Here is a 20,569-nt window from a genome sequence, read left to right as displayed (position 1 = left end):
GAAGGCCCAAGTGGTCTTCTTCCCCCTCCCCGCAGCCCCACCGCGGACCAGACCACCGTGCCCTGTTACCATGGCTACCGAGCGGCATTCTCCCAGCCTGCAGCCGGCCCACTCCTCTCCGCGGCCCTGCTAGTCCAATGGGGGAAGCGGGTGAGGAAAGGGAGGGGAAGAGGCGTGTCCCTGCCGGAAAGGGCGTGTCCCTGGGGCCGGAAGTGGCTGCAGGAGCCGCAGGGTGTGTATGTGTGGTAATCGTGAAGCGGGCTGCCGCGCGCCGAGACGCTTGTTCCGCCCGGGACCGAGTCTGTGAGGCCTGAGCCGCCTTCTCCCTTGCCTTAGCCCTACCCGCGCCAGGTGAGCGGTTTTCCCGCCCAAATTCTCCCGGTGTAACGGCTGCGGCTCCGTGTGCAGCTCCCTTGCCCTTCCCCCACGGAACGGAGGCGAGGCGGAAAGAGGAGAGCCGCGGCCTTCTCCCTCGGGCGCCCTCCATTCCCGAGGGCTTTGGGAGGCGGGAGCACCGCCGTCTCGGGATCGGTTCTTCCTGAGACGGGGGCTCGGAAGAGGCCGGAGCAAGGCCGCCAGGCCGCTGCCGCTTAACCACCCTGATGTTCCCCCGCCGACGCCCTGAGACTAACGGGCGTGGGCGGCCCCGCCTCTGTAATGGGGCGCTTGCCTTCTCTGTGTGTGTGCGCTCTCGCCCTCGTCCGGCTCCCCTCCCTGGGTCTCAGCTGGCGCCGTCACCTCGCCTGGAAGCGGCCCCGCCCTGGCTGAGTCACCGCCACCTTCTCCTTCTTTTGCCTGGGGCTGGGCGTGCTCACCTGTGCGGAACAAACCGGAGATGGGGCTTTTCTTTTTTAGCCTCGCTGTTGGCAAAAGGGCCTTCGGCTCCTTCGGTTTGCACTTGCCGTGGGCGGACCTGCCTCCTTTCGCAGCGCCCCCACCCCCAATCCGCCCCTTGACACTTTGCCCACCTAGAAAGGTGGGGGGAAAGGATTCTTAACAGCCCGTTCTCCTTTAAGCGGAAAGCAAGCGTGGAAGCAGACCCCATGGACCTCAGTCGCTTAGGATTTCAACCTTGCTTCCCCCACCACCTCCTTTGCCTACTTGTTGGTCCACCACCCTTCCAGTACGCTCAATTTCTCGTTGTTAAAAACTGTTTATTTTTAATCCATGGGGTTATATCCAATGTTCGTTTGCTTTAAGTCCCATTCATGTCAAGTAGGACTAACATTGGACACAGCCCCATGTATTTTGTTTTTAAAGACATGGGAGTAGATTACATTTAAGCATAACGCTAGCATTTCTGACAAATTTTATGTTAATTAACGTTTCTTAGTAATGGGGGAATTGGGTAAGCGGTAAGGAGCACTCCAGAAGCCAAATGGCAGGTTAACACCAGGGTTTGTCATGGGCAGTAGTTCTTACTGGTTAACTGTTCATGAACTTTAATGTAAGCTATATTAGGAAATGGGAATTGACCATAATTTGGCGCAGCCTTTTAAGCCAGAGCTCTTTAAAAATCTTAAGTAAAAAAAAGAACCCTAGATAAGCATATCATTAAAGTGGTAATATGTGATCCACATAAACATTTATTCAAAAGAACTGCGCATCATACTTTAAATAGAATAAATATTAAGGAGGTGAAACTTGGGCAGAATTTTTCATACTGCTTTTTTCATATGAATTGAGCTGTTTAGATTTACATGTCTCTATCAGTATTTTTTAGATTTGAGTTTACTCCCATCTGGCATCAACCCATCCATTCCATAGCAGTTATCTTTACCTGCAGTTGTAGATATGCAGCTTGCTGCTTTGTGTGAAAACCTGTCAATTTGGGTTACTAACCCAAAACTTCCATTAGAAAGGGGAATAGAAAAAGACATCAGACTCCTCCTAAAATGACACAGACTCCTCCTAAAATGACACATAAATCTTTAGAACAAATCATGTTTTTTCCAAATCAGGTTGGCACGAGAGAGCAAGTGAAGAACAATCACATTCACAAATCCAGAGTGAAGTAGTGAGGAACCAGCTTCAGAGGGCACTGTATGCTTTTTGATTTTAATTTTTGTGAACCACCCAGAGAGCTTCAGCTATTGGGCGGTATAGAAATGAAATGAATGAATGAATAAATAATTAAATCCTTCACCTTCATATCTTGGCTAGTGAAGAGAGGAAGGTTCCACCTCCTTCAGGGTCCTATTCCTCCCTGGAACTTCACACCCCCTTTTGGGTGTTCCATACCCCCACCCCAAGAACCCTTCCCTACAGTTTGAGAAGACTGGAACCTGAATTGAAAACCAGTATAATCTAGGATGCCTCTACCATAGGATCACTGACTAGTTGTGAGAGTCCCTTGGGGTTATTAGGAGGCATAATGTAAAGATTGTACAGTCCTTACATGATGTTTGTGGCTGTATGAGTGAATATTCATTCTTCATTAGGATGGTTTGGCATACATGGAAAGGAGATGATTGATGCTGATGTCAATTACAACATAGTCCAACAGATTTATTGTGGCATAAGCTTTTGTGAGGTAGAGTCCATTTTATCATGTTATGAGTAATCAATATAATGTTAGTGGCTTGTGCTTGTTTGGCTGTGGTCAACATAAAAGGACACACAGCAGTTATGTGCAAGAAACCTGCTATTGCAGAAAGAAAAATTGAGTTATTGCCATGCTGTTGGAAGGGGCTTCAGGGACATTCTGTTCTTGTGCCCCCTGAAAAGTAACTGCCAGCTGTGCTGCCTGCTGGGAGAGCATTCACATAATCCACAATATCTGTCAATACTGTAGCTGCTCTTGCGTCAGCATATCTGTGACTGAATTATAAAGAAAGCTTCCCCCCTTCTGTCAGAAAGCTGCTGGTTTCCTGAGTATTGAATATGGAAGTTGTAGAACTGGGATGTTCCACTTGAAGCTTTTCTTTTTTTCTCCTTCTTGATTCTAGCAAATGGAAACAATTTTTCAAAATACGTATCCTGATGTTAGTGTTGTAGCACCCATTTTTATCTTCTGCACCTGTTGTGTAATGAGGATGTATGCCTGTTGGGGTGAGATCACCAGTCTTATTATTATTTAAGTTTGGCTACAATAGGCTTTTTTAGAAAGAAAGCTCAGTATTAACGATTTGGCTACAGCTTTTAATGCGTACTCTGGAAAACTGTCAGCAATTTTCTCTTACAAATGTCTCTTAAGAGGTTTAATTCTAATGTGTTAGAAATTGACTAAAACAGGATCTATTTTCTTCATTAAAAATGCACACTCAGGTAATCAAAATATTTCTTGACAGTGAATTTCCATTTTACTATATTATGCAAGTCAGACACTTCAGTACCAATTTTCCTTTTCTACAGGATTTTAAGTATCATTTCTCATCTGTTTTGAATGTCATATGTAATTCATAGATATGTGAAGTAACAGACTACAAAAACGGTGAATCCAAACTGACTTACCTCAAAGGATCCTATAATCAGGCACAGAATACCAATTTAGTAATCTCTTGGAACAGCTTCTGATTTTGCTTGCATGTCCCTGTGGCTTTATCTGACCTTTCTCGGCAGGAAACATTTGAAAATCGCGTGTTACTAGAAAATGCTTAAATCCAAAATGCATGTCTTGTTCTATACATGACAACTAGCTTCCCGGGGGTGCCTATTGAAAAATGATGCTGAGCTTGCTAGTTCTTCTTGGGAAACCCTGTTTCTGCCATGGCTTTGAATCTTTTGTTCAGAGATCCCTCCCCTATCACTTCTTCCCTTTTCCAAATACCCTCATAATGAGCACAGATCAACTGAACTCTTGGCTTAACAAGATAAGCAATGGAGAGTATCCAAACTGCTCCTTTGTACATCTAGACCTAGAAAGATTGCTTACATTTGAGAGAGAAAAAAGGCTGCCTCTTGAAAGAAGATGCAGCTCAACTCCAGGACTTTTAACATGCCCTATTAGAGGGGCGGGCAACCTTGTGCCCTCTAGGTGTTTTGGCCTACATCTCCTTTCAGCCCCAGCCAGCATGGCCAATAGTCAGAGATTATGGGAGTTTCAGTATGTACAAAACATCTGGAGGTTGCCTACCCATACCTTGTTAGATAGATGTAAATATTTTGGTAGCAAATCTTGCATCAAGGCAAATTTATAAAGCTAAATAAAAATGTTAAAGCTTTTGTGTTAGATGTTCTATAAGGAGTAAAATTAGATCAAACTCTTTAAAATGAATTCGCTTGATTTGAGATCTGAAAATCAGAGTGTTTGTGTTAATGCATCGCAGTCCAGGTATTTCAGTCTGTTGTGAAGGAAATCTGTTTTAGTGTGTAAGAATAATTTTTACAAATTATATAAAGCAAAGGCTATCGATGTAGAAAGCAGGATTCTTTGGATACTTGAGAAGTTACAAGTTTGGGGGGTCCTCCATCCTGTGGTGTGAAAATGAATACCCACGTCTTCAACTATGTGTGTGTGTGTGCGCACGCGCGCATATATTTCTTTTATATTGTATTATATTTCAGGTCATGGGGAGTATTCCATACCTGTTAGGCAGGAAGGAGGGATTCAACCACATGACTCTCACGGGCCAAACTAAATGTAGCATTAAGTGTGTATAAGCAATTTTAATGAGCCCATCTTTTAAAAAAAATGAAATTGCTGCGAGGTCTCTTGAGCAGGAATAACACCATGGTTCAAGAGGTGGGGGTAACTTCCTTGTTACTGCAGTCCTGCTGAAAATCGCCCTGAAGCGATTAGCCCCAGGAGGGACACTTCTAAAGAGGGGGCATGTGAGACCTTCAAAAGGAGAAAGTTCTTGCTTCCAACTAAAAGCAGGATAGAATAAGGTTGCAAAATCAGCACTCGAAATGGGGGCGAAAATTTATGATGGAGATGACATGGGGAAATTGCTGGGAGGATCACTGCAATTTGTAATCATTTGTATGAAGTATATTGTTACTACTGTATGCCTGTACAGTGCAGTTTTGTACACGTTTACTAAGAAGTGCTACTGAATTCAAGGGCATTTATTCCCAGATAAATACATAAAGGATTGCGCCCATAGATAAACTAGGAGAAAACTCTGCAATGGCGATGTATGAACTGGTGCTAAACATTGATGACCGCAAAAGAAACTTCCAAGTTTGATCCTAGAGCAGAATATAGGATCCAGTGATAAGCTCTCCAGAACCAGCTTGCTGTTTTGCTCTGTTGCTGGAAAATGGCTTCGTTGTCTGCCTTAAAAGTACCAAGGAGCCTCAGGAATTCTCTGCAAGGGTCACTTTCAAGTTGGAGAGGAAAAGAGTGCAATTCTGCGAACAGTTCTTTGTACTTTATTCCAATGCTGATGTGGCCAGTAACTAGCAATGGGCTTTCACCTTCTTTATAGTTCAGTATCACTTTCCTCATGTAAGATGCATCTGTAACTGTTATGACAAGCCTTTTGCTGAAATTGAAATAGTTATAGTTTACTTTAGCAGTTGTGCTGTTGGATTGTAAGCTGGTTGCCATTTGTGGTTAATGTCAGTTCACTGCAAACTGAAAGAAGAGAATGAGGAGAGAATTACATTTTATCTGTGCTTGTTAATATAGTCCAGATTCAGTTGCAGTAGCAACTTCTGTCTACACAGGCAAGGAATTCATTATGCTTCAGCAGCACCCTTGCTGCTTCTCTGGGGTCATTCACATTTTTTGCCTTTCCTAGGAACTGTGAGCTCCCCCTAGTCAACAATTTTAACAACTGTATTACATTTCCCATTATAAAAGGGAGGTGAGGTGCTTTCTCAGATTGTCTGTCTTCTTGCTTCAGTCTCTGACTTCATTCCTTGAACATGTAAGCTAATCAGAGGCTGAAGCAGTCAGGGATGGCTATCCCAGAATAAGGTGGAGTAAACAGGCATTCTAGATGTTGCTGCTGTTCAAATTACTCAATATTTTTTTTACTTTTAAAATGCCTTTGAGTTATAGGGGGTCTTTGTGACTGTATGTGCATGCAGCAGGGATCTGATTCTTAACTATTGTTTCAGCTATAGTTTCCAGTATCTAGCAATGCTTGGTTTTCTTGATTCCTGTAAAGTATGTTGCTTTTGTACCCACTGTCTTGTGAAGGATTTTTACAGGGTGCAAGTGGCAGGCATGGTATGTATTTTTAGCACCCCTTTTCTAGAACCAGTAACATTGATGCTGCATCCCAGCATTGATGCTGCATGCGTTTGCCGTTTTGAAAGAGTCGCACTCTCCCTCCCTGTGTTGTTGGCGGATTTCTAAAAACCTGTTACTCCTGTGGCAGAATAGTGGAGGCTTTCCCTCCCGCCTTCCAGAACTGCACTTCTGGCTGTCGCTAGTGAACTGGCAGCTAGTCCTCTAGTATACAGCTCCTTTGGTATTACTTGATTAGTCCAAGTCTCGAAGTTTGAGCCACTTTATCTCCTGAGAACAACCACAGTAGTTAGCATTAGTGGAGCCAGGATATTACTGTGCTCATACTCCTGTCACTTTGACATTTTCCATGATAATATAGATTGATTTTCAGAGATGGGGGTTTTCTGGAAAATTTTGAATTGGAAAATTTTCCTATGCAAGGTAGGCTGATTTGCATACAGTCACTTGCAATGGAAATTTTTCAGTTTGCATCAAAATTTTCTGATGCCCTAGAGAGTGATCTAATTTAGCATGTTTATTTTACTTGTATTTAGTAAACAACAAAGCTTTAAAAAGTACCGCATCTTAATGTTTTGTCCCAGTAACCACAAGGACTTGAAATATTTGAGGGGGGGGAATTAAAGTACACGTAATGTGATCTAACATACGTTGTAAAATGTTTTATTTGAATACATGTAAAAATTTAAAGACAAGAGTAGTTAAAATGTAAGAAAAAAGCAAAGGTACTGAAAACTGACACATGAAGGGAGCAATCGTATGGCTACTAAATGCTGACTAGAGTGCCACAGGATTTTTTTGGTTTCTGGGAACCGAGGTCGGAGCCAGGGCTCCAACTTCGGTTCCCAAAAACTGCACTCCTCACCCCCTCATAGCTGGCACAGTTCTCTCCTCACTGGCTACATCTCTGTGCTCAGGAACAGAGCATGGAGACAGGTAAAAGGGGATGGGGAGGAGACCACAGAAGCTGCATTACGCAGCTTCCTTTGCACTGGGCTGCCTCCTTTGCTCCCCTAAGCCAAAAGGCAGAGCACAGAGGCAAGGCTTGCTTCCATGCTGCAGCTGGCCTGCATTGGATACTCAGCAGCCTCCTACTTCAGAGGCTGCTGGCTATCTCAATAGGATTGTGCCCTAAAGGTGCAATCCTATGCATGTTTAGTCAGAAGTAAGTCCTACAACTCCCAGTATTCCCAAGCAGGCATGGTTGGCTGGGAGATGTTGGGAATTGTAGGACTTCTATCTCAACATGCATAGAATTGTGCCCTACATTAGCCTTCCCTAACCTGGTGCTCTCCAAATGTGCTGGATTACAACACTTGGCAGCCCCCAGTCAGCATGGCTTGCTGGTGATGCTAGGAGTTGTAGTCCAATGCATCTGGAGGGCATCAGGTTGAGAAAGGGTGCAGTAGTTTATTTTTTCAACCCAAAGAACTGTGCATGATATGCTGACAACTACTCATCTATTTTAGCTTTCTTCCACTAAGGTTGTTGGGGCACATTCAGTTTCAATGTCACTACCTAGTAGTAGTGACTAATTTCACACTGGGACATACATGCATTTCAATGACAGATTATCTCACATACTTGCTAGGGATAATCACCTGAAAACCATTCATTAGAAGTTTGAAGCTGCAAAGCTTGCCTAATACTGTATTTGCAGTTGGCATTCTTTTGTTAATACTAGTCAACTTGTGAAACAGAAAAATTTCCTTGGAAAAATTAAACACTAGAAAAATTGTTGTCCCACATCACTGCTCATTTAAAGGTTTGATGTTAGCTTTCCGCTACTTGGAAGGGTGCTATGCTTCAGAAGCTGGGACAGTCCTCTCACTTGTCTAAGCTATATGAGCAAAGTGCAGTTGAGTAGCAGTAAGTTGGATTGTCAGCCCTGCATATTTGTGGACACTATAAATATTGGTGGTGGTTGGCTCAAGGAAGTCTATAGTTAATCATTTTGTTAGCAGCACTTCAGGTTGCTGGGTAAGTCAGATTATGTTTGTATTGAAGCCAATATTTTAAGAATAGAAGAGACATGCAGAATCAGACCAAGGGCCTATCTAGTCCAGCATTCTGTTCACACAGTAGCCAATGAGCTGCCTGTGCGAAACCTGCAAATAGGACATGAGTGAAATAGCATCTACCCAATTGTGTTCCCCAGCAACTGGTGTACATAGGCATACTGCCCCTGATACTGAAGGTAGCATATGGTCATCAGGACCAGTAGCGATTAATATCCTTATCCTCCATGAATTTGTCCAATCCACTTTTAAAGCAATCCAAATACTACATCCTGTGGTAGCAGATTCCATAGTTTAACTATGTGCTGTGTGAAGAAGTGCTTCCTTTTATCTGTCGTAAATCTCCCAGCAATCAGCTTCATAGAATGACCTCAGGTTCTAGTATGATAGAGGGAGAAAAAGGTCTCTCTTTCCACACCATACATGATTTTGTACACCTTCGTCAGGTTGCTCCTTGCCTTTTTTCTAAGCTAATCAGTCCCAGACATTGTAACCTTTCCTCATAGGGGAGTTGCTCCAGCCCCTTGATCATTTTCATTGCACTTTTCCCAACTCTACAGTATCCTTTTTAGGTGCAGTGACCAGAACTGTATACAGTATTCCAAGTGTGATTGCACTATAGATTTGTATAAGGGGAGTATGATCTTGGCAATTCTATTTTCGATTCCTTTCCTAATTATGCCTAACATGGAATTTGCCTTTTTCACAGCAGCTGCACACTGGGTTGACATTTTCATCAAGCTGTCCACAACTCAAAGATCTTTCTCTTGGTCAGTCACTGCTAGCTCAGATCCCATCAGAGTATACCTGAAGTTGGATGTAGACATAGGAAGCTGCAAATAAGATCGTTGGTCTATCTAGTGCAGTACTGTTGACACTGACTGGCAGCAGCTGTCCAGGTTTTCAGGTAGGGTTTTTCCAACCCTACCTGGAGATACCAGGGATTGAACCTTCTGAAGATGGGACTTCTTGCCCCAACATGCATCACTTTACATTTGCTTCCATTGAACCACATTTGCCATTCTGATGTCCATTTCCCAGTTTGGAGAGATTCTTTTGGCGCTCTTTGCAGTCCCTTTTTGTTGTAACCACACTAAATAATTTGGTGTCATCAGCAAACCTGGCCATCTCACTTCTCACTCCTATTCCAGATCATTTATGAACAAGTTGTATTGGTCCCAATGCAAATCCTTGTCTGACCCCACTGTTTACATCCCTTCACTGGGGGAATTTACCATTTATTCCTACTCTGCTTTCTGTTCTTTAACCTCTCCTCTTGTTCCATGACTGTTAAGTTCGCTCAGGAGTCTTTGTCAGAAGCCTTTTGAAAGTCCAAGTAAACAATGTCTGCCAGATCATATTTGACACACTCAGAGAACTCCAAAAGATGAGTGAGACAGGATTTCCCTTTGCAGAAGCCATGCTGATTCTTCCTCAGCAGCTTTTGTCCTTCTATTTGCTTACTAATTTTATGTTTAATAATGCTTTCCATCAATTTACCTGGAACAGATGGTAGGCCAACCAACCTGTAATTTCCCGGATCCCTTCTTAAAAATTGGTGTTACATTGGCCATTCTCTGCTATGGTGGCTGATCTTAGGCCATTCTCTGCTACAGAGGCTACATGTTTTTGTTTTCACATGCCAGCAAGGTTATGCTCAAAATCCTACAAGCTAGGCTTCAGCAGTATGTGAACTGAGAACAACCGGAAGTACAAGCTGGGTTTCAAAGAGGCAGAGGAACTAGAGATCAAATCGCCAACATTCGCTGTATCATGGAGAAAGCAAGAGAATTCCAGAAAAACCTCTATTTCTGCTTCATTGACTATGATAAAGCCTTTGATTGTGTGGATCACAACAAACTGTAGCAAATTCTTAAAGAGGTGGGAGTACCAGACCACCTTACCTGTCTCCTGAGAAACCTGTATGAAGATCAAGAAGCAACAGTAAGAACCGGACATGGAACAACCGATTGGTTCAAAATTGGGAAAGGAGTACGACAAGGCTGTATATTGTCGCCCTGCTTATTTAACTTATATGCAGAGTATATCATGAGAAATGCCAGGTTGGATGAATCACAGGTCAGAATTAAGATTGCTGGGAGAATGATCAACAACCTCCAATACGCAGACGATACCACCCTAATGGCAGAAAGTGAAGAGGATCTAAAGAGCCTCTTGTTGAGGGTGAAAGAGGAGAGTGCAAAAGCTGGTTTGAAACTCAACTTTCAAAAAACTAAGACCATGGCATCTGGCCCCATCACTTCCTGGCATATAGAAGGGGAAGAAATGGAAGCAGTGACAGATTTTATTTTTTGGGGCTCCAAGATCACTGCAGACGGTGACTGTAGCCATGAAATTAAAAGACGCTTGCTCCTTGGGAGGAAAGCTATGGCAAACCTAGACAGCATAGTAAGAAGCAGGGACATCACCTTGCTGACAAAGGTCCATCAAATCAAAGCTATGGTTTTCCCAGTAGTAACGTATGGCTGTGAGAGCTGGACTATAAGGAAGGCTGAGCGCCAAAGAACTGATGCTTTCGAACTGTGGTGCTGGAGAAGACTCTTACGAGTCCCCTGGACTGCAAGGAGGTCCAATCAGTCCATCCTAAAGGAAATCAACCCTGATTGCTCATTGGAAGGATACTGAAGCTGAAGCTGAAATATTTTGGCCACCTAATGCAAAGAGAAAACTCCCTGGAAAAGATCCTGATGCTGGGAAAGATTGAAGGCAAAAGGAGAAGGGGACAGCAGAAGATGAGATGGCTAGATAGCATCACCGATGCAATGAAGATGAACTTGAGCATACTCCGGGAGAGAGCGGAGGACAGGAAGGCCTGGCGTGCTATGGTCCTTGGGGTCACGAAGAGTCGGACACGACTTAACGACTGAACTACAACAACATATTTTTGTTAGAAGATCTGCAATTTCACATTAGTTCTTTAAGAATTCTAGGTTGGATATCAGCTGGGCGTGGTGACGTATTAGCTTTCAATTAGGTTATTGTCAATAAGGCCAAGAACTTCATCTTTTGTCACAACTATTTGCCTCAGTTCATAGAATCATAGAACCTCCGATTCCCTTCCTGAAAGCATCTGTTGAGGCACAGGGATATGTCCTACATCCTTGGCAATGAAGACAGATTAAAATATTCATTCAGTTTCTCCACGGTCTCCTTATCCTCCAGTGGTCCTTTAACTCCATTGTCATCTAACGGTCCAACTGCCTCTCTAGTTTGTTTCTTGCTTCTGATATATTTATTGTTGGCTTGAAGTTGTTAGCGATATGTTAATATGTTAAGCAGTATGGAAGTATTATAAAATGCTTTTTTGCATCTCTCATTGTCTGCTTGCATTTCCTTTGAGCAAGTTTGTGTTCCTTTTTGTTCTCATTTGGGCAAGACTTCCATTTTCTGAAGGAAGCCTTTTCTCTAATGGTTTCCTCAACACTGCTCATTAATTATGCTGGTGACCTCTTGGACTTAACCATCTTGACTCTTTCAGCTTCTCTTATACCAGTACCATCATTTTAGACAAGTTTCCTTATTTGAAGTCAAACGTAACTGTCTTGGACTTCCTTGGCAGCACTGTGGTCACTGTTTCCAGTTGGTTCGACAGCACATCTCCTACTAGGTCCTGGGTGGTACTGCTTCGGATAAAATACAAGGTTGCCTCCCTTCTGGGTGGTTCCATGACCAACTGTTCTCGGGCACAGAAGTTTAGGGCATTGAGAAATTTAACCTCTTTGTCATGACTGGAACATGCCTTTATCCAATCTATGTGGGGATAATTGAACTTGCCCCTTATTACAACACTTCCTTATTTGGATGCCTCCCTGATTTCATTTTCCACCTCAAGACCATCCTGAGCATTCTGGTCTGGGGGACAATAGCATGTCCCCAGTACTAAACTTCAGCTTCAGTCTAACTGTTGCCCTTGGTTTGGTTTTGAGTGTGGTTGTCTTCCTTCCCAGAGTGAGACTGCATGCCCCTCTTTCCTTGTGGATGCTTGGACCTCGTACTTCCAGCACATCTTTGAGAGAGTTGCACCCAGATTCCAGGGATGTTGTTAACTTAGTAACTGCAGGGAGCAGGGGTCAGTAGTGACCACAGATTATGACTGACTAGTAAGCACAGTCAAAATTTGTGGAGCCCTATTAATAAGAAACCTTTCTTTGGGGTATGAGGTATGAGGAACAGCCCAAACCCTCATTGTTTACTGTCACTGTTATCACATCATACACTTACTATCCAATCCTGGTTCTGTCCCCTTGGAGGAAATTGAACAGGAAGTACACATTCCTATTCTTTTTTTTTTTCATTTAAGAATAACCATGGATAAAAGTGAACTTGTACAGAAGGCCAAACTAGCTGAGCAGGCAGAGCGCTATGATGATATGGCTGCTGCCATGAAGGCTGTCACTGAGCAGGGGCATGAGCTGTCCAATGAAGAAAGAAATCTACTCTCTGTCGCCTACAAGAATGTCGTTGGTGCCCGTCGCTCTTCTTGGCGCGTCATTTCCAGCATTGAACAGAAGACAGAACGGAATGAGAAAAAACAGCAGATGGGAAGAGAATATCGTGAGAAGATTGAGGCTGAACTTCAAGACATCTGCAATGATGTTCTGGTAAGAGTCCACTAGCAATTTCTTTAGCAATACTTGCTAAGGAGCTCTGTCTGTGAGGAAACTTAAGGCAGGGATATAATTTTTATCCCTTGTTAACAGATCTAGTTTGGTCCAACAGCCAAAGATTTTAGCTTGTATTTGTAATTAGTTTCTCAAGAATTGTAGGGATTTTTTAAATTCCCTTGAAGCTTTGTAGTATATACTTGTATGGACCAAACCTAAAAACAATTGCTGGTCATAGATGAACATAAAAGACGATTGGAAGCATTCACTCGTTATGCAACAGAAACATCCTACTTACATTATCTAGTGTAATGTAGCAACCAGCCTTCTATCCCTAAAGTTAGAAGAACTTGATGCTTCACCCTTCCTAGTCTGCTTGAGGGAGTTGTAATACTCCCCAGTGTTTTTATGGTTTCCTCATAGCCATACAATGGCAGCAGATAAGAGATAGCATATTCCTGGTAGTTCTTTCCCTGGCCTGATTCTTCATGAATGTTTGCTTTCATCTCATGCACCTATTATTAATCAAGAGAAAATCATAGTTGTCAAGAAGTTGTCCTGGATTTCCTGTATTGGACATGGGGTGCGTATTCACTAATATCTTCTGAAGGGGGAGGATCCATCAGTGGGTGACCATGGGAGTATTCCCTTCACTATTAAACAAGTGTTCCTTTAGTGTCCACATTCTCTAAATGCCCACCAAACCTTTCTGTGAGCCACCTGATTTTTACCATGTACGCCCAGCTTAATTTCTGGGTGAAGACATTTATCCACATGCTTCACACTTTTAAAAAACAATTGGCTGACTGACCTCTTCAGATCTTGGGAGTTAATGAGACCTGGTTCCTGATAGAAAACTGGTTTAGGCATGAGCTGAATGGAAATGAAAAACTGGTTAAAACATACTCCAGTGTTTGGTGCAGTATGGCCTAGTTTCTGCCACACCATAAAAAGCCTGCCTGCCTGTTGCACAGAACTAATCAACTTAATTTGTGTAAGTGTCCATAAATGGATGAAGGGCTCTGTTTTAATGAAGCAGGCTTGTCTGCTAAAGTTCACAATAGAGGTCTCCCAGAATGTGTTCCTGTAGATTTATGCATCATGGTGATGAATTTAGAAAGTAGTGTGTAATTTTTAAATAATACCTATTTCAGGAACTGCTGGATAAGTACCTTATTGTTAATGCCACACAGCCAGAAAGCAAGGTCTTCTATTTGAAAATGAAAGGAGATTACTACAGATACCTTTCAGAGGTAGCATCTGGAGACAACAAGCAAAGTAGGTGATTAACTTTCTTTGCATGCCAAGTCTTTCTTAATAATACCTTACAAAAGCTGCGTGTAACATCATAGAAAAGGTTGTTCCTAGATTTCAAGTTAAATTTGTTTCCGTGACTTCAGATGTTCAGAATACAGAGGAGGGGAACAGGAACAATTGACTTCCTGTTGCATTCATATCTCCTGTATATACAAATGCACAAGCTCCCAGTGCAGGGAGAACTTGAGCATCGAACCACAAGAAAAGATGTGAAAGTTCCACTTCTGTGGGAAGCAGAAAGCATTGTACTTCCTGTACTTCCTTGTAGGTTGTACTTCCTGTTCTGCCTATAAAGTCACAGATTTATGAAATAAAATGTACTTACAATCTGTAGTTGTAGTAGTCTGATCTCTCGTGTGCCTTAAACCCTTGGGATGGGGTATTAATTTGTTTATGAAAAGAACATGCCTGCGCATGATACCAAGCTAGTGATATTTTATCATTTAGCCTACATTTACTGGGTGGAATCCAACGATGCCATTCTGTTCAGAGTAGATTTTGATCCAGCAGACGTCTCTGCTAATGGAAGGTGGGATTTTTGTTGACTCCCCTTGCAACTCTCCTGCTAGCTTCTATGCTGTTCTTGAGATCTCCCAGCTCTCTAAAACAGATTTGCAGGGGGAAGGGGAGTTAGGAAAACTTGCCTCCTCTCTTTCATTAGTGGAGGCATTTGATGAACCAAAAGCCACCCTGCAAACAGAATGGCACAGCACTGTTGAATTCCGGACTCTGTAGAAATTTTTCTACTCCCCCTCCCCTGCAAACTTTGTAATATGTTTGGAAGGTCAGCAAATGTAGAACCAAATGAAAACTTTAGGTATGGGGTTTTTGTTCAAATGTCATGATTTGATCACAACAGTAATGTGAGGCACAACTTATACTACACTAACTGTTCAAGACACCATGGAATTTGGTTCTGGATAAAATACCTTATGATGATGGAATAGGGAATGTTCTGCAGCTAGGATCATGCAGTATTAGCATGCAACTGTTTAGACCATGCTACTTTTATAATAAATCATTTAAAGTTGTGTCACTCTTTTGTATACATTGCAATATGTCAGCTGTATAGTTGGCTTATATCCACAGTTAGCTTAGGAAATACACTTGTTTGAGTAATTTATTCTTTAAACTTGGGCTGAGCTGGACTGGAGGGGGATACCTTTTGCAGAATTTCTTCCTCCACTTCAAGCATCCTTATTTGGCACTTTTTCTTTTTTTAAGTACACACAGTCCATGCCACCACCTGTGTGGTATCTGACATTTAGGCAGTGGTGCTCCATTGTGAGTTTCTTCACAGTCTGATAGGCTGTCACTTTGGCACCATTTTTTTCTTCAGATCAGGCCTCTTCCTGAGTAGGAATTGCTCTAACCCTGAGTTTTGCTTGCTGTCAGTGATGCTGTGCAGCCAAATCTTGCTGCATAGTGGCTATCCCTGTTACTAGGTCAGAAATAGCCAGTCATAAAGCAGACTGGTCCCGAAGCAGCCGTTGATTGGGACTGTCAACAGGTACAAAAAAGGTAAAATATTGAGTCTTTGGGGAAACATTCTGGTGTTCCCTTTTTTCTGCCAAATTACTTGCTGGAGAACACTGCTCAACCCTACTTTAAAGAAATACCTTTTGTAAATGCTTCCGATTTTAATTGCCTATGTCAAGAAGCTATTAAAATAAACTTAATACCATCTATTTTTGCAGCAACAGTAGCAAATTCTCAGCAGGCATATCAAGAAGCATTTGAAATCAGCAAGAAAGAGATGCAGCCAACGCATCCTATTCGACTTGGTCTGGCACTCAACTTCTCTGTGTTCTATTATGAGATACTAAACTCGCCAGAGAAAGCCTGTAGTCTGGCAAAGACAGTAAGCAGACTTAATCTTATCAAAAATGGTTATGGGGAAACAAGTTGGGAGATACACATTAAACAGCTGGGAAAACAAGCTATTGCTCTGAAAGTAGACATTTATGGTTCAATGAATAGTGATTGAGGGCTGTACCTTCAAATGCATCCTTTCAGAAGAAAGGTTGCTAAGCTAAAATGACCAACTCTTCTCTGGGAAAACTAGACTTCTGTTGTCTAAAATGCACAAACTTCTGAATTCTAAAGAAATACAACTTCACCGGCAGAAATAAAGGCATGATGCTAACATAGATGCAGGTCTTATGAGTATTGTTAAGCAGGTTTTTTTTTTCACTCAGCTGGCCATAGTTTTTGGAATCCAAACAGAGTGATACAAGTGGATGAAACATTTAATTATTTGAATTTGTTTAGGCATTTGATGAAGCAATAGCTGAACTGGACACATTGAATGAAGAATCTTACAAAGATAGCACTCTGATTATGCAGCTACTTAGAGATAACCTTACTGTAAGTATTCTTTGGAATGACTGTTCTTTAAATGATGCAGCGTTTGAGGTTTTAAGACTTATTGTCCCATAAATGATAAATAATTGCATCCTTACAAAATGTTTTGAGGGTAGCTCAAAGTCCCGTAGAAGTTAATGACAGCTCTCATGTGTGAAGCAGTCATACCTATAGTGGAAAACTTGACAAATGCCCTTATTGGTCTGCTAGCAGATCTTGGTGTGCTGCCTGTAGGCTTCATGTACTTATTGTTTAACTTCATCTAATCTCCAGTCTTTAGTTCATCATTCATTATCTTTTCCACTCAAATAAAATCATATTGCTCTACTAAAGAGGAGTGCTCTACTAAAACAAATTGCCCCACCTCCCCTTTCTGGACCAATGTAATTAACTGGATGTTTTCAGCATAAACATGTTTGTATTTTCTTACAGCTATGGACATCGGAAAACCAGGGAGATGAAGGGGAAGCTGGGGAGGGCGAGAACTAATGGCTGTCACGCTTCACTATATGTTCAATGTCACTCTGTATCCTACACATTATATCCCTTTGTGCGACAAGCAAAAAGAATAGTACATCGACTTCACAACCTCAACGTAGCAAACTGTCTGTGGGGTAAAAACAATTGGTTGGTGTTTTGTGTACGTAAAATGGAAATCAGTTGAGCAATGGCATTCTAAACCTTTCCTATTATGAACACTTGCAGTTATGATTACCGTGTTTATATTTTTTTTTAACTGAACACTGTGATTATGGGTTTTGCAATTGCAGTTGACTCTACAAAACTCTAAATGATGGAAGAGTAGACACAAATCATGTAAGTCCTTGGAAGGATTATAATCTGGTATCAACATTGTCGAAGTACAATTCTACTGTAAAGTTGTACAGAAAATTATAAAGATTATATTGTGACACTGCAACATGGAAGGGAAACAATCTATTGTGTGGCATTCCAGTTCAGTAGCTCACTTCTGTGAATTTAATAGGCACATTCATTCAGACATTTTTTGTTTTGTTTTTTGAAATAATGATGCTGGACACACTGCTTTTCAGCCAAATGCTCATGTAAATGTAAAACTTTTCTAAGGCTTCAATTTAAGATGGGGAAATGACAGCCTAACTTCCAGACTAACAGTGGCAGAAAACTGGGCCTTCATCTCTGGAGAAATAATTCAGTGCTCTTACTATGGGCATCATTGAGCCCCTTCCCACAGCAATAAGTGGAATATTTACAGTGTGGGCTATTCTTGGTAGTGAATTTTTAGTGCATTAACATGGAATTCCAACAGGATGTTTCTACTTTTTATGGCCTTATTAGTTGCTGGATAGTCATGCTAAGTAGAACTCTTTCCCTACTTTAAAATGTTTAAATCTTGTCCTCCCTTTAGGGGGGAGGCCTGTACCTCTGAGTATCAGAGCTCTTCTTTGTATGGATTGTGTTTTACCCACCCTCTGTTCCTGCTTCAATTTAAAGTCTGGGCTCCTTTGTGTGTGGTGTTACTCTGTGGTGATGGGAGAGACTTAAATATGCTGGAGGACAGGTCTCACTTAGATGCTGAAGAGTTGCCAGTGCTGCTGTAGTTCTCCGCTCATAGTATCTGCCACTTGGTCATAACCAAGATCAGGTTCTTATTCAAGATTCCCCATAGCTGCCTTAGGAATACAGATCATAAACATGTGTATTACTTGTTAACTTGAGGTACTAAAATTCTGAATGTTCAATTGTTCATAAACTTGTCCAATCAAAGATTAGAATTCAATAGGAGTTGCATGAATAATGCAGTGGAAAGATTTGAATATTCACCCTATCAATCTTTTCAGTATCATTCCTTTGCCTATAACATTCCACTTAGCTCATAGAATCCATCTTTTTGTCTGTTCTTCTGTCTGCTGAAGAGAGAAATTCATGCACTGACTTAAAAATTCCCCTCTACTAGCTGAACAAATTGTGCAGTTATACTTGGCGCTTGATAAATGCAGTAGTGAATGTGGAATCGAGCCTGTCTGTATATCTGGTAGCTCTTTTTGCTTTGTTTCTACTGACCAGTATTTTGCCTAAAGTTTGCTTCTGTGATGGTTGTATTGCCTAGCACACATGTGGTTGTGAGAATAGTATAGCAAAAAGAAATACCTGGTTATCGATGTACTAGATTTGTGTATGTCTTTTAAACAGTTCTAGTTTCACCTTACACAATCAGGAAAGTGTAAAACAATTCAAAGACAATAAAGAATTTTATCAGTTTGTGGTCTATTTTTTACATTTCTTACTGTAATGGCGGAACATTGTGGTGGCAGAATGACCATGCTATTTTATGTCTCATATATGTACTAACTGTACTAGAACAGTCTGTAATAGATGAAATTGTTCTCAGTATGTAGGCTATGTCTATAAGCTGGTTTTCACTGAAGGAAATATGGAGGTATTTATATAGTTCTCACTCTGTTAGTTCAACTTTTGCTGCTACTCTGTAACCAAAGTGCTGCTGCTACTGGTTTTTGTATGTTGGGAAAATTGTGTTTTGTAGGATAGCAGTATACACTGTACCCTTAAGTCTCTCTGGAAATTTCATCTCTATCTAATATCAATAGATAGTATAAAACTAAGGTGCACTATATTGTGTGGCTTATGAAAGGAGTTAAAAAGCAAACAGCCTTAAAACTGAATAAATTCATCAGCTCAGAAAAAATGTTAACCAGATTGGCCTTCTGCATGAGTGTTAGGTCTAGTAGGGTATTGCCAAGAAGGAATATCTATTTGGAGTACTGGCAATGACACTGGGCAACATCTTCCTTGAACTTCTGTTAGAACATGGATATAATATTCTCTCCTTATGGTTGTAGCTGGGATCCAAAGAATTACTTGCAGTTACTGAGGGTCCAAAGAGCTGCTTGCCTAAGTTCCACAGGGAAAAAAGACATGGCTACATTTTAAGGGCTCTGCATGGGTAGTGCTGCAGCAGCACCCTGGAAGCTGGAGTAAGATCAATTCTTGTGTGGGCTTGACTGAGACAAGACAAATCTGTATATTATTGGGGGCCTGCAGCAGCGCTTCTGTGGGGCTACTTATTGTTCCCTGTTGCTCTAGCAATGTCTGTAAAATGCAGCTACGTGAGTTGAAGGCTGATGCGACTACTTCCTATGAAGTCTGTTGCCCGATGCAGATGATTGATTCTTACAGATGTTACTAAACTGGTGTGGGAAACAAGCATGTAAAATGGTTCCCATGCTGTTCAAATCTATACACTGGTGTATTTCAGAAGGGAGGGAGGAATAGATGATTGTACAATATAGAACAGGTTTTAAAAAGTGCTGCAGGTATCTAACCCATACTAACCTGTCCACATGCTGAGATTAGCATTGCAGGCCTTTCTTGTGTGCCTGCCTGTAAGAACATTTAGACTGGTGGGCACAAATATAGGGATTTCTAGGTAGTGGCCTCCTACTTGTAGAATTCTGTGCTGATTGATTTCCGTTAGGTCATATTATTACAGGTCTTCAGAGACCCTAAATACTCTAAAAGTTTACCCTAAAAGGTGATTTATAAATTTTTACAAAAATAACTAAGGGCACAATCCTATGGCTGCTAGTTAGCAGCTAGATAGCCGTAGGATACGTCGGTTCCCTGAGAACCTTCCCCCCCCCCCCCCCCGGCACTCAGAAGATGAGTGTGGAGTGGTAAAAATGGGGCATTCTGAGGCCAGGAAGGTGGAAATGCCGGTACGACACATCCAACGTGTCATCTGGCAGCCGCTTCCCCCACTCCTTCCTGTGGCTAGACAGCTGAAATCAGCTATCTAGCCGCAAATGCAGGGCGGCTGAAGCATGGTGGGGACAATCCCCTCCATGCTGCTTCTGCCCTGCATTGGATAGGCAGTCGCCTCTGAGTTCGGAGGTGGCCACCTATTCTGGTAGGATTGCTCTCTAAAGGATGCAAGGGTTCCCTATGGTAACTCATGGGGAAAAACATCAGCTTTGTGGAGTTCGTCACTCTTCTGTTCCACAGAAAAAGTGGAAGGAGGCAACTTGCTCAAAGCTGCAGAGAGGTAGGACTTGAATCTGAATCCAAGCCAAACTTCCTGTTCACTGGACTACACTGCCTCATTA

At 42.0% G+C, this 20,569-nt stretch overlaps 1 protein-coding gene across 1 annotated transcript; it reads left to right on the top strand.

Annotated features, from left to right (window-relative positions):
- The first annotated feature begins 202 nt into the window (after positions 1 to 202).
- YWHAB (tyrosine 3-monooxygenase/tryptophan 5-monooxygenase activation protein beta) lies at positions 203 to 18,707 on the top strand. The gene is made up of 6 exons (XM_084853992.1): positions 203 to 351; positions 12,482 to 12,782; positions 13,940 to 14,063; positions 15,800 to 15,963; positions 16,374 to 16,469; positions 16,899 to 18,707. The coding sequence occupies exons 2-6, from the start codon at positions 12,489 to 12,491 to the stop codon at positions 16,953 to 16,955; spliced, it is 735 nt and encodes a 244-aa protein (XP_084710118.1). The 5' UTR covers positions 203 to 351; positions 12,482 to 12,488; the 3' UTR covers positions 16,956 to 18,707.
- Positions 18,708 to 20,569: the final 1,862 nt, after the last annotated feature.

Source organism: Heloderma suspectum, chromosome 4 (genome assembly GCF_057233095.1).
Source record: "Heloderma suspectum isolate Gila_16-S chromosome 4, 16-S_ref, whole genome shotgun sequence".
Lineage (NCBI taxonomy): Eukaryota > Metazoa > Chordata > Lepidosauria > Squamata > Helodermatidae > Heloderma > Heloderma suspectum.
Note: the sequence above shows the minus strand (reverse complement) of the source record. Positions and strands in the feature narration are given on the sequence as shown.

Bases quoted from the DNA above. Each gene is read 5' to 3' on its own strand.
- YWHAB (XM_084853992.1), top strand. From the start codon at position 12,489: ATGGATAAAAGTGAACTTGTACAGAAGGCCAAACTAGCTGAGCAGGCA. The intron at 14,064-15,799 runs GTAGGTGATTAA...CTATTTTTGCAG, and splicing joins ATCTGGAGACAACAAGCAAA to CAACAGTAGCAAATTCTCAG. The intron at 15,964-16,373 runs GTAAGCAGACTT...GAATTTGTTTAG, and splicing joins CCTGTAGTCTGGCAAAGACA to GCATTTGATGAAGCAATAGC.